This window comes from Lepisosteus oculatus, chromosome 3, assembly GCF_040954835.1.
Source record: "Lepisosteus oculatus isolate fLepOcu1 chromosome 3, fLepOcu1.hap2, whole genome shotgun sequence".
NCBI lineage: Eukaryota > Metazoa > Chordata > Actinopteri > Semionotiformes > Lepisosteidae > Lepisosteus > Lepisosteus oculatus.
In genome coordinates this window covers 6,833,199-6,846,656 of record NC_090698.1, presented here as the reverse complement: position 1 = coordinate 6,846,656, position 13,458 = coordinate 6,833,199, and the positions used below count along the sequence as shown (strand labels likewise).

The 13,458-nt window shown below is 46.3% G+C and overlaps 1 protein-coding gene across 2 annotated transcripts; it reads right to left on the bottom strand.

The window, feature by feature from the left end:
* Positions 1–3,475: 3,475 nt before the first annotated feature.
* LOC107076599 (zinc finger protein 449-like) lies at positions 3,476–9,194 on the bottom strand. 2 transcript variants are annotated; one of them, XM_015340679.2, is made up of 3 exons: positions 8,900–9,194; positions 5,899–6,910; positions 3,476–5,102 (listed from the first exon to the last, which is right to left on the bottom strand). In XM_015340679.2, the coding sequence occupies exons 2-3, from the start codon at positions 6,714–6,716 to the stop codon at positions 3,797–3,799; spliced, it is 2,124 nt and encodes a 707-aa protein (XP_015196165.2). In that variant the 5' UTR covers positions 6,717–6,910; positions 8,900–9,194; the 3' UTR covers positions 3,476–3,796. The 2 variants fall into 2 exon arrangements, with proteins under 2 accessions (XP_015196165.2, XP_015196164.2); XM_015340678.2 differs by having other exon boundaries at positions 8,909–9,194.
* Positions 9,195–13,458: the final 4,264 nt, after the last annotated feature.

The following is a 13,458-nucleotide window of genomic DNA, read 5'->3' as shown; positions in this document are numbered from 1 at the left end:
AATAATAAATAAAGACAGTCATCTAACAAACAACCCACACAACATTTTACATTGCCATATTTTTTTTGAACAAATGGTTAAAACAATCAAGGTCATTGATGGAAAAAGTATGTGAGCCCTTATATTTAGTAACTAGCTCCTTTCTTAACAATAACCTCAACCAAAAGGTCTACCTCTCTACCTCTTTATGATTTCTTATCTATTGCACATCTCCAGTCATTGTTTACACGTCTGTATTGTTTACATTCAAACTGTCTACATGTTTACTTGCACATTGTCTATTGTTTGTCTATTGTCTTGATGCACTGTTTGCACTTTGTTTTGTTTTTTACACTTGTTTTACAATCGAGAGACTTTCTGTAAATAAGAATTCAAATTGTACCCGTACCGGTTACATATGGCAATAAAGTTCAAGTTCAAGTTCAAGCTTTCTGTAGCTGCTGATGAGACCGGTGAAGCGGTTAGGAGGTATCTTGGCCCATTCCTCTATACAACACTGTTTCAGTTCGTTGTATATTTCAGTTCAGTTCATTATATATGTAGCGGCAATGCTTGTTAATAAGACAGAATTAAGTGTTGCTGTGCTTTCCCAAATGAGGCCCCATCTCTCTCTTCATCTCTGTGGTGCAGCCACAGAGAAACTATTCATGCAGGCTGATTTAAAGATGTTTTCTTTTGATAAGGGACAGCTCCCAAAGGGGGATGCACTTAGCTAAGCCTGGCTATCATGATCAATGGTCATCCATTGGCGCCTATCTGTCTAGGGAGTGCCAGATGGACATCTGGACTGCATTCCTAGGTGTCAGGAGTAAATTACTCATATCTCACCTTGATCAACCAATCAGGGACTGGTAGGGCCGAGTAACCCATGTGGGACTCTGATGCCCATGGAACTTTCAGCCAATGAACGAGCTGAAGTTCCTCCAGGTAAAAACAGGCAACACAGAGAGCCTGTAGTGGACTTTTCTGAAAGGGAGAATCTCAAAGGAGAATTCCAGGGCAGGACGGCCCAGGAGCAGAAGGCTCCCAAGGGCAGGACATTCTTGCAGTGCGCCTCCTGACCATCCTGAGACTCAGCCCAGACAACCACGGAACGGCCAGTGTGTCCGAGTGCCAGAACTTTCCTTTGTTCTAAGAGTCGAGAGCGGAGGTTGCCAGAGAGTAACCAGAGGATCCACCCGAGGTTAGCATCAGCTGCAGGCCTTGTGAACAGGTCGGAACTGTGGACAGCTGAATCACTATTCAGAACTAGCGCTTCATCAGGAACGAACCGGTCCTCTTCCTGACCTGCTGGGACCCACAGTCATCTTTTCTCCTGTGCACAAACTGTGCTAGTTAAAGCCAACACTAACTAGCCGGTCAGTGAGCATCAGCAGCGCACCATCGCAAGCCGCACAGCACAGCCTGGCACAGAGCCAGAGAGCCCGCAGGAGATCTGAATCCCCAGAGATTGGATGAGTATTCAACTTCAATGCATTACAGCTCGAGAATTCAATTGTTATCCCAACCAGTTGATATCAATTTAATTCCTAAGAGTTATGTACTTGTTTTGAGTATCCAATGTAGAAGTTATAACCAAGCGCATTTACGAAACGGTCTAAATGAATGATATACTGAACGTATGTCCTCTTGATATATGTAACTCTTTATAACTGACTGAATATATACCTTTTGTACTCTGATAACCCTCTCGATAAGATCTGTTAGGTTTACATGCATATTCTATGTATCAATAAATGTATCCTCGTGTATTAGTACCTGTGTGTGTGTGTGTGTGTGTGCGTTGTTTGAGTTATATCGCATGGTTGGATTCTAAAGCCATCAAAAGAATCATTTTGTGATTTACGGACAATTAAGAATTGTCCCCGTAAATGCCCAAACCCTACAGAACTGGTGGCTTCAGAGAGCACACTACATATATTTCAGTATTTTTTTGGCATGTCTTGCTTGAATGGCCTGCTTTAGATCATGCCACAGCATTTCAATGGGATTGAAGTCAGGACTGACTTGGCCATTCTTAAATACGGCATTTCTTCTGTTTGAGCCACTCTACTCTACTCCTGTGTTTTGGATCATTGTCATGTTGCATGACCCAACGGCTTTTGAATTTTAGATCGCAGACAGATGCCCTGACATTCTGCTGTAGAAGTTCCTGATACAACATGGAATTCATTGGTCTCTCAATGATTGCAAGCTGTCCAGGCCCTGAGGCAACAAAGCAGCCCCACACCATTATACACCCTCCACCACGTTTCACAGTTAGGATGAGGGTTTGGTGTTGGTATGTGGTGTTTTGTTTCTCCAAACATAACGCTGTGTACATTTACCAAAAAGTTCAACTTTTGTCTCATCTGTCCACAAAACATTGTTCCAGTGGTACTGTCGAACATCAAGGTAGTCTTTAGTGAACTTGATACAGGCAGGAGAGCAGTGGTTTCCTCCGTGGTAACCTCTCATGAACACCGCTCTTGCTGAACACAGATGTTATCAAGTGCAAGAGATGCCTGCAGACCCTTAGTTGTCACCCTAGGGTTCTTTGTCACCTGTTTGAGGACTGTACGGCGTGTCCTTGCGCTGATCTTTGTAGATGCCTACTCCTAGGGATAGGAGCAACGGTGCTGAATTTCTTCCACTCGTAAACTCTCTGCCTGACCGTGGACTGGTGAAGGCCAAAGTCTTTAGAAATCCTTTTGAAACCCTTTCCAGTCTTATGAGCTTCAACAACTCTTCTTCTGAGGTCCTCTGAAATCTTGATCAGGCCATTTTGCACTTCAACAGAATTCTGTTGTGAAGAGCAGGTAACCAAAACTGGGTGATTGTTTTATACGGCAGGGCAGGTCGAACCCACACCTGAATTGATTAGGACACCTGACTCATTGATTGGAATACCTGACTGCAATCACCCTCTTTTCAAGATGTCATTATCCTAGAGGTTCACATACTTTTTCCAGAAATGACCTTGATTGTTTAAACCATTTATTCAATAAAGAGATGACAATGTAAAATGTTGTGTGGGTTGTTTGTTAAATAAGACCGTCCTTATTTATTATTATGACTTAGATAAAGATCAGATCACATTTTTGGAGCCATTCCTGCAGAAATCCAGATATTTCCAAAGGGTTCACAAACTTGTTCTCACAACTGTTTGTTTTGCTTGAGGCAGTGTTTTACAGCCCTGGACAGAAAGAGCTGGACATGTTCACAGAACATGTCAATTTTAGTGATACTTGTTCTGAGGAAGCCACATACCAACCCCTCTACCTACACTGCTGATGTTTTTAGAAGTGAGACAAATGGAGATGCAATCAGCAGCAGAGGAGGTAACCAAAATAATTAGCGATGGCCCATTCCAACCCAAAAAGTCAGTAAATCAGAGTTGGGCTTCACAAAACATTTCATTCTCTTTTTCTTGATCTTCCATGGAAGTATTACACATCCACTGGATACAAACAATACACGTTGCAAGATCCCCAAATACTGACAATAACATCAATTTTATTAAGATGGAAACCAAACACTAAAACGGTCACTGAACACAATCCCCATCTAACACGTCACATTGGGCGTCTGCTAACAAAAATAACCCTCCACGTGTAAAGTACACCACAAGTCCACATTGTGAAATGAGACCACCAGATTACAGTAGATCCAGCGCATGTGATGAATAACACCATTGTCCACCAGTGTAAGTGTATTCCAGTTCTGGTGTACTTTCCAAATGTGTGTATGATATTCTGTAGGTAATTTGGCAGCTAATTTGTAATAGAGGTCATATCCCAGAAGAGGGAAATTTTGATTATTTTCTAGCTCTTGTCTCGTTTGGCTTCTGTTTCATGTGGACAACCTGGTGCCTTTTGAGAGTATCCAATTGACCGAAACCCTTCCTGCATGTCCCACACACATACGGTCTCTCCCCTGTGTGGGTTCGATGATGCTTTATCAGGGCACTTTTGTGCCGGAACCTCTTCCCACATTCTGTGCACCTAAATGGTTTCTCGCCCGTGTGAATTTTCTGGTGCTCTTTCAGGCTCCAAATCTGGCTGAAGCACTTCTTGCAGTCCTCGCACTGCCACAGCTTGGCTCCGGTGTGAATGTGCTGGTGCCTTTTCAGGGTGTCCAGCTCTCTGAAACTTTTCCCACAGTCCCCGCAGCGGTAGGGCTTTTCCCCACTGTGGATCCGCAGGTGTCTCTTGAGATGGTGCGGCTTACTGAATTTGCTGCTACACTTGGGGCACACATATGGCTTCTTCCCACTGTGAGACTTCTGGTGGAGCAGAAGGTCCGGGTGGGTCACGAACGTCCGCCTGCAGTAGGAGCACTGATGCAGCTTGTCGGCCACGGGAATCTTCACGTGCTGGGTGCGGAATTTTCTCCCACTTCTCCCACTGTCCTCGGTCCCTTTCCTTTTGGGATCGGGGCTGCTGGGACCACCTAAACTAGGGCCTGCTTCTGTCTCAGAGGTACAGGCAGGAGGTAAAGAGTGCGGAGATGGGTCTGGCAAACAGGTCATTTCCTCATCAGCCAAGACCTGTTCCTCCTGATCTTGAGGGTGTGACGACTGCTCCTCTGGCTCTTCAACGCTAACGGGTAGGTCTTCATCAGCCTTCTCATGAGGTGCAGTGTTCTCACTTACCCTCCAAATAGGGCTTATTTCTGCAGTCCTCCCTTCAGGTGCCTCAGGATTAGTGCGGTCAGGATGGGGATTATCTCCATTTTCTCTGCTGTCCACTGACGACTGTAACTCCGGTGGCTTCTGTACGTTGTGGACATGCTCTAGTTGAATTGCTTCTTGGCTGCGGTGGACAGTTTGCGATCTGGGCGGCTCACGTTGAACAAAAAGACAAACCCGTTCACCAGGCTGACAATGCATTTTCGAGAGCCTGCGGTGACAGCCGGCAGAATGTTGAGCACGCACCGGTTGTGTGCTGTTAACAGAACTGACAGCGGGCAGCTCCACTTCAAAGGAAACAGATGGTAACTCATAGACCTCCAGTTTAACGTTTTCACAATCCAGAGAAACATCTTCACGCTTGACGGGGAAGGACTTGGTCTTGGAGCCTTGACTTCCATTATAGTCAGAACCTCTGTGAAGGTGTACTTTCCTAAAAAAGACAAGCAATACCCATCTTCTGTCTGAATCCAGCTTTAAGATGCAACATTTTAAGTTTTGTACTTTGAAACAGTGCCTGGATTTACTGTATAAAGACCTGGGTAGGGCAGGTTTGCCCAGAACTTTTAAGAAATCAACTAAATAGATCATTTTCCTCAGCTTCTTTTTTCACAAATGGCCTTGACATAAAACACTTTACGTTCTTTTTAAGTGTAAACCGTCACCCACAGGTCTGCTGAATGGAAATCTACATGAGACATGATAAAATATGAACACTAACCACTGCAGGATACTAGGAAAGAAGTGCTGATATTCTACTTTTCCTTTTGAACATTTCCCTCTCCACATTTCTCATTTAAAATGTGTTATGTTGACAGGTATCACAAACCTATTAAAATATAGCAATTACAAAATGAGATTGGCTTCTGCTTCAATTTATTGTGTGCCCTTTGTAGTTCTATTGCTTTGTGTTAAATCTGCTGAATTCATAACTTCTTTTCTGATGGCATTCAAACTGCTTTTCCTTATTGCTCATTGCTAGCTTGCCTGTGCTGAACCATGTCTTTTTCCTGAGGGATGTTACTCTGAGGACACTGCCATGAGATTATAACCCTCCCACTGGTCGCTATACTGTACAAGTCCGGACTGAAAACAGAAATCCTGTTTATGCCACCGGCTAATCAAGAGTAGTCACATGGCCCACTTTATCTGTAGGGTATTCATTCTGACAATATGGATCAGTGTGTATTTAGGTCAGTTTGACACTACGCGCTCTAGCTGATACGTACTGTGGAGGAGAGGGGTGCTCCTGGGTTGGGAAATGTGAACTCCTGTCCTGTGTTGCTTCTCCTGGGGTTTGCTGGGAACCGGAGAGACCGGCAGCTGCTGGGCCTTGACCTGAGCCGCTGGTTTGGCTTGGGAGGGGGTCCGGTCCTTTCCGCCCGGCAGCGGGTCCGGGGACAGCGAGGTGGTCTTCGGCGAGCCGGATCGCCCTGTCGAGGTTAGTAGGACAGTGTCTCCGGACCCAGGCGGCGGTGTCGTCAGGGAGGACGGACACAAACTGCTCGATAACGATCCGGTGGAGCACCTGCGTGCTGGACCTCCTCTCGGGCTTTAGCCAGCGCTCCGCGGCCTCGTACAGCTGCTTGGCCACGGCCCGGGGGCTCCCGCCGGGGGGACAGCGGAGCGAGCGGAACTGGAGGCGATGGCCGTCTTCCTCGGCCGCGGACAGGTTCAAGACCCTGGCCTTCAGCGCCTCGTAGTCCGCCGGCTCCTCCCGGGAGCTGGGGGCTGGGCAGGCCGCACGAGCCTCTTCGCTCAACAGGCCCCTGAGCCGCCCAGCCCACTGCTCCCTGGGCAGCCGGCTGCTGGTGGCGGTGTGCTCGAAGACCGTGATGTAGGACTCCGGGTCGGCGCCCGGAGCCATCTGCGGCATTCGCAGCTCTCCCCAGGTCTGGGAGGGGCTGGCTTTCCTGTAGTTCAGCAGCTTGGCCAGCACTGCTGCCTGGATGTCTCCCTGCCTGGTGAGGGCTCGAAGCTGCTGCCTGTGCAGATCTAACAGCGAGGCAAAAAACTCAACGAGATCCGTCCCAACATCAGGCCCCATCTCGTTACGTCTTTATCTGTCTTTTTCAGGCAGAAGAACAGCTGATTTTTGAGACAACAAATGCTCCCAGAATGAAATCAGCAGCTGTCCAGGGGTGAGCAGCAGTACGACTGGAGCTCGGCCTTCCTGGTCATCTTGCTCCTGAAGCTGTTTCACTTTCCGTTCTCTCCGTGCCCCTCGTCTGTCTAGGGATTCTGAAAAGACAGACACCAAGGCAGGCTCAGCCCCTTCCCAACAACAGAACACAACTGCAGGCTACTTTGCCTGCCTCTTCTCTGAGCTCGGGAGGAAGCGCTGCAGGATGGTCTGTCACTGTAGCTCGCTGGTCAGTTCTCTTACAGGACATCATGCAAATCAACTCCTAACAGGCAAATGTTTTGTATGTTGTGTTCCCTCATGACTTTGTATTGACATCCAAATGATCTTTCTTCGGTGGGTTCTGACCTTATTGCAAAGAGACAGTTATTGCCGTAACCACTAATATAATACCGTCTTTCTGTAATTACATTAGGAGCTGTGGACATTCCACAGAATTTTAAAAATCATCACAGTGTATATTGCAGTGCCAGTTAAATACCGATGTTCTTAAACTTGCTAAACGTGTTAATAAGAAAACAGATTGATCTGATAAACATAATGTACACCTTTGAAGCAAATGAAATTTACGGAGCAGCTTCCATGAAAAGCACACGAAAGGATTTCTGGATCTTCTCCTACTCCTGCTGCCTCCTCTTTGCCTGCAGTTCTGGATTTTCCTGGCAGCCAGCAAAACAAACAAATGCCCCCCCACCCTCGTATCCCATCTCTCTCCACCTCTGCCCCCCCGTCTCCTGCTCCTCTTCTGCCAGTGGCTCAGTTGTCCCCTCACCTGTCTGCATTGGTGCTGCTTCTTCCCCTCTCCAGCGCCCCCTTGTGATGGGGCCAGTGGCTACCCAGAAACAGGACTACATGTATGCCACATGTCCCCACCCGCCAGCGGCTCCCTCTGACCCACCCGTTTAGCAGTTACCTTGTGATTCATCCTTGCGTTTGGCAATTTCATTTCGGTTGCCGCAGGGCTGACCCCTTTATCGTCACAGTTTCTGTGCGCTAGATTATCACGGCCTTTTCCAGTTTTTATTTCTCTACAGCATTTGTTTTTTAAGAGGAAGGCTTTGAGGGCAGCATGGCATGGCAGCCTGGGGCCTCTGGGTTCAATTCCTGGTGTGGAACTTGTGTGTGTGGAGTTTGCATGTTCCCCCCATGTCCATGTGGGTTTCCTCCCACAGTCCAGAAGCATACTAGTAGGTTCACTGGCTTCTGGGAAAAGTGTGTGTGTGTGTGTCCAATGATGATATCGGATCCAGCTCCCTGTTTACCCTGAACCGGACGAAGAGGTTAGAAAATGGATGGCTGTAAGGCTTTGAATAAAGATTTAAAAAAATATGTTTTGTCTGTTGAGCCTCTTCAGGTAGTCAAGGAATATGAGGATAAGGAGAAAAAGACAGAGACTGTGAGGATGAGTCAAGGCAGGTGAGCAAGAGAGTCCAAAAAAAAATGAAACTCTGGGAGCCAGAAATGATATAAGCAAGCACAAGATCACAGACAACAGGAATACATTTTTACAGCGATTCTTTTATTGGAATGGGAAAGAGGTCACTGACTTGAAGAAGGAAATATTAAACAAACACAATGGTGTGTCATCCTGTAGTGCGTGAAAAAGAATTCATAAAAAAGGGACACTCTCAGGTTCTCCTCCAAAAACGGAGGGCTTAAAATTTTAAAGCATGCACACATGCAAACTAATAGGAGTTGCAAATTACATTCTTGTTTGCAATAAGTCACTGTTACATACAACCATCAGCATTAATGAACTTTACTGATGTGCAGAAAGCACCTTAAACCAGCTCCGTACTCGCACCGGCTACCATGTACGGTAATTACAACACATTCGGCTTTAGCACATCATTCTCATTCTGTGCCAACTTTAATTAACAGCACATCCATTATTCCTTCGGTTCCCTATTTTTCTCGTCGTTGTGCATGATGATGTGGCGTTGAAAGCAGATACTCGTCGAAGGCGATTTCAAGACTCCGTTAATCACTCCGTATACATCACACAAACATGACGCCACGACATGTTTGATGCATGATCAAGGACATGGGCATGATGACGGAAAAGCGCGTTTAAATCAAAACGTTACCTTTCTTACCTACGACCAGCACGTCCTTTCTCCACCACCTCCGTTAGCGAAAAACGTTATTCGGCTGAGAGGAGATGGGGAATGTTTTTCTTGCGACACCAGATCAGAAACGGCCACACTCTGGTTACCGCTAGAGGTCTCTTTTAAAGTGTGCTTTGAAATAAACTTAAAAAAAAATCCCGCAATTTCGATCCATCCCGAGGAACAGCGTCTCCCCTCGCATTTGGTTCCGTGTGAGACGTCTGCAGTGTTTTGCCCTCCTGAAGCGATTAATACAAGACGGTCCGCCGAGCTTCCCGCCGCTGAAAAGCCATAGTTATGATTTTAGTTCCTACCGTAACTGCGCAGAGACAAGCCAAAGCACCAGTTTCAATGCATTGATTAATAACCTAATCTGTCGTCATTAATTATCATCATTATTACTTTAAAAATGTTACTATGACCTATATCAATAACAATATGGTTGCACAAAGTCTGACCCTTTCTTACATGTGTACATTTTATAAAATGAGAATCAGGATTTTTTTTTACATAGTGCCTTAATTGTATGCAGGAAGGAACCTGCAGTCCAGATGTTGTTGATTCAAGCCTCTGCTATGTCTGGAGTCATGGACCTGAGTTCCATGGGGATTCTGTATTTTTTCCTTGCACCTAAGGATGTGAGGGTTTTAAAGTCAGCATTTATCATAGGTGAAATACCCTCCAGCCTCACCCCCAGGTTTTTGTTGTAACTAAAAAAAAAATCAATGAGTCTAATTCTAAATCTCTGAGGAAAAGTCGTCAATTTCCCTGTCACGGTGATAGAGTTATTTCAAAAGCATGAAAAATAACGTTTTCAGCAGTTTCTAAGTGGATTCTCTACTGCTGAGACGTCTGCTCTGGGGCTGCTTCCTGGGCAGTGTCTGGTTTAAAAAGAGAACTACAGAACCATACCCAGCACACAAATGCTCAATAACGTTCACCCTTTGCGTGCTGGTCCTGTGAATGTGAAACGCAACTAGAGCTGAGGCTGACTAAGTGGAGTTAAACTGGGCCGAAACCACTGAGCTGAGACTCCTGAGAAGGTTCAGGTTTCAAGTGACAAGTTTATTGTCACATGTGCCTGATAACAGTGGAAGGCTTACTAGCGTGTCTCCTCGCACAACAGATGACATCACACATTGCTGGAGGTGAGAACATAAAACAACAGCACGTGTGCCAGCAGAATAGTGGAAAGTAACAGTGCACATAGGATTAGTAAAGAAAACAACAGCAGCAGTACACATGACTGCGTGATACCTGTGACCTTCAGCAGCACTCAAAGAGCAGCAATATGCAAAAATTAAGTAGAGACTGCGTTGTGAAAAGGTTCAAGTAGGTAAGTACGCAGGCGTCAGGGTGCATAGGCTGCAAAGGAACAGATCGAGGTTTATTCCATGCTGAAAAGAAAAGGGGACACCTGGCCGAAATGTTGTGTCTCTTTCTCTTTTCAGTGCTAATAAACCTTCACCTGTTCCGTGACTGTGTTCAGTGCAAAAGCAGTGGTTTCAAGTGGGAGCAGGAGGATTAAGAGGAGGTGTTCAGAAGGCTCATGGCTATGAGAAAGAAGCTTCCTTTGAACCTATACGCTCTGGCTTTTATAATCCTCTGTCTTCTGGATTTAAAAGGTATGGATCAGGCCAGGAATTCTCATCCCTGTTCTTCCTGCTCCCTGTGTGCCCTGGGGTCTGTACAACTGTTAGTAGAAAAACAAAGGGACAGACAGGAAGTGGGAGAGAGCAAGCTGTCTGCTTCTCCTTCAGTTTGGCGCCAGGGTGAGTTACACAACTGTATTGCGCAATTACATCCTTCTACACTGAGCTCTCTCTTGTGCTGCAATATTTAACTAGTTAGGTAGTCATTATGATGAACATGTATCCCAGTATTCGTCTCCTGTGAGTTATAGAGTGAAAACTGAGCAGCACAAGGTTTCTTTCAATTTCCATGGACAGAAAGTCTTACCTACAGGGATTGTGAAGGTAAACAGGAGTCTATCCATCCTTTTTCAACAGCCATTTAGCCCAGTGCAAAGTGGAGGTGTGTTGTCGCCTTTCCCAGATGACAAAGGTCCAAGGCACGGTTCTCTCAAGCTAGGACACTAGTCCATTGCAGGGCACACACAGGGGACAATTTAGAGATTTTACCTGAAAAGCATGTCTCTGGACAGCAGGAGGGATACAAGGCAGCCAGTGAAAGCTTGCATTGCAGAGTCCCACACAGACTGTACCCCAGGACAGAACTGAACCCAGGACCTTAGAGCTGTGAGTCAGCAACACTACCTAAATTTCCCGCATGGGATTAATAAAGTACCTACCTACCTCTGTCAATAATTCAGCCTTTACTGAGCAAGCTGCTGTAGAAAGTCCTGTTGTTCTGAATTGAATAGAGTACATTATTAACCGGCTCAACAAATCCGCTCTTAATCGTGATGCATGCCAGGCCGCAGAGCAGAATGACTCCTGTCTTGTGTGTGTGTTGTTTTTACCAAGACCAGCAATTAGTATTTGAATTATTACACCCAGCACAATATCTGTATGTCCCAATGAGTAGGAAGAATCTAAGCTGCCTTTGAATAGGAGGAGCAGTGAAGGGACACATCTGTCATTCTATTGAGTTTGCTTCAGTTTGTATGAGGGACCCTATAGCCCCATTGAGTTGTCTCCTATCTCTCAAGCTCGAAGCTCACTGCAGGTGCTGGTCCTGTGCTGCTGGTGAGGACCAGGGCTGTGATGACCACAGAAAACACCATCCTGGGCAAAGAGGTGTCTCCCTCTGAGGCCCTCAGTTCTGCAGCAACATGGGAGGGGGAGAAGAGAAAAGTGTCCAGAAGGCAGGTGATGATAGAGTTCTGGTCAGGTCTGAATGCTCTCAAGCAGAATAGACACTAAGTGGAGGGCAGATGCCCTTTGAAAGAGTGGAGTTGGAGAGGACAGAGGAAAATCCAGAAATCACAGGGCAGGAGTGGAGGAGAGAGTGAGAGCAGACCAGTGGAAATTCAGAGGAAGGGCACCTGAGACTGAGAGCAGAAGGCATTACATTTACACAAGCAGTTATAGGATTGGACATTGAACTTTGGGATTGTTCTAGTGAGGCCTGGTTGAGATCCTGTGAGATCTGAGATCCTGGTTCACTCTGTAGTCTGTATAGGTCCTAATGCCCCAGTCTAGTGATGGGGACACTATACTGTAAACAGGCGCCGTCCTTCTGATGAGATGTAAAACCGAGGTCCTCACACTCTGTGGTCATTAAAACCCCCACAGCGTTTCTCGAAAAGAGTAAGGGTGTAATCCCAGCGTCCTGGCCAAATTTCCCATTGGCCCTTACCAATCATGGCCTCCTAATAATCCCCATCTCTGAACTGGCTTCATCACTCTGCTCTCCTCCTCACTGAGAGCTGGAGTGTGGTGAGCGTTTTGGACTATGGCTGCCGTCGCATCATCCAGGTGGGGCTGCACACTGGTGGTGGTAGCAGGATTCCCCATTACCTGTAAAGTGCTCTGAGTGGAGTGTCCAGAAAAGCGCTATATAAGTGTAAACAATTATTATAATTATTATTAGAATTATCCTTGGGTCACCTAGCTACTGGCAAGCAAACAGGCAGGAGAGGTCAACGGCCCCAGCTCATCTGCCACCTCTCCTGAGCTGCGTCCCCAAAGGATTCCTCACCTGGTGTTTTGCTCTGTAGCTCCTAAACGAGCCGGATCAAACGCCATTCTGCTCCTGCATGTAACACCTTACACTTTCTTACACTTTCTTGCAGTGGAGTTGAGCCGCAGAGCCCTGCTGTGTTGCATCACGTTGTTTACACTGTCTTTCAGCTGGGCTGCCACGGTCCTATTGCATCACTTCTGAAAGTGGACTGGAGGATTCAAAAGACATGCTTTCCAGCTGAGCCCTGCCTAACACTTGTATCTTAATCCCAAACACACCTCTCATATTATTGTGAGGTCTCCTCATGGCTCTCCTCTGATTGGGCGCAGTGTCAGTCCCCATCAATCTCTTCCACTGGAGAGGTTGGGGGCCCTTTCCCTTAAATGGCCCTTCCCTGGTGAACATGATTCATTTTCCTCAGGAGCATTCCTAAAGGATACAGTGCATTGAGGACCCCAGGCACAACAGTAGCACACAGGCAGACAAGGTAACCAGATTGATGCCCTTGCTGATGCTGTGGTAAGATGACTGTGATTTGAATTCTGTCTAGCCAGTATATACGGTAGTATTCGTACAGTTCTTAGTGTGGCATATACAGTAGATTGATGTGCCTTACTGTGTGGTTTCAGAAGCACTCAGGCAGTTGACACCTTTGCACGCTGCCTTTGCCCACGAGAAGTCAAGGACAAATCAAGACACAAGAACTAAGTACACTGAACACCATGAAAAAACAATACCTTTGGTCTGCTCAGATTGTTTTGATTGTCCTCAGTCTCTGTTGGACGAAGAGTCGATGAGGTCCTGCCTTAAACTAAGGTTGCTGTTTCCTCCATCCTGCTCCTCACGATTCTTGATTTCATTTTAAAACGCCGCAGGAGGTGTTCCTAAAT

Excerpts from the sequence above, each read along its gene's own strand:
- LOC107076599 (XM_015340679.2), bottom strand. The coding sequence starts at position 6,716 with ATGGGGCCTGATGTTGGGACGGATCTCGTTGAGTTTTTTGCCTCGCTG. Across the intron at positions 5,103-5,898 it reads GAGCACCCCTCTCCTCCACA|GAAAGTACACCTTCACAGAG; the intron begins GTACGTATCAGC and ends TGTCTTTTTTAG.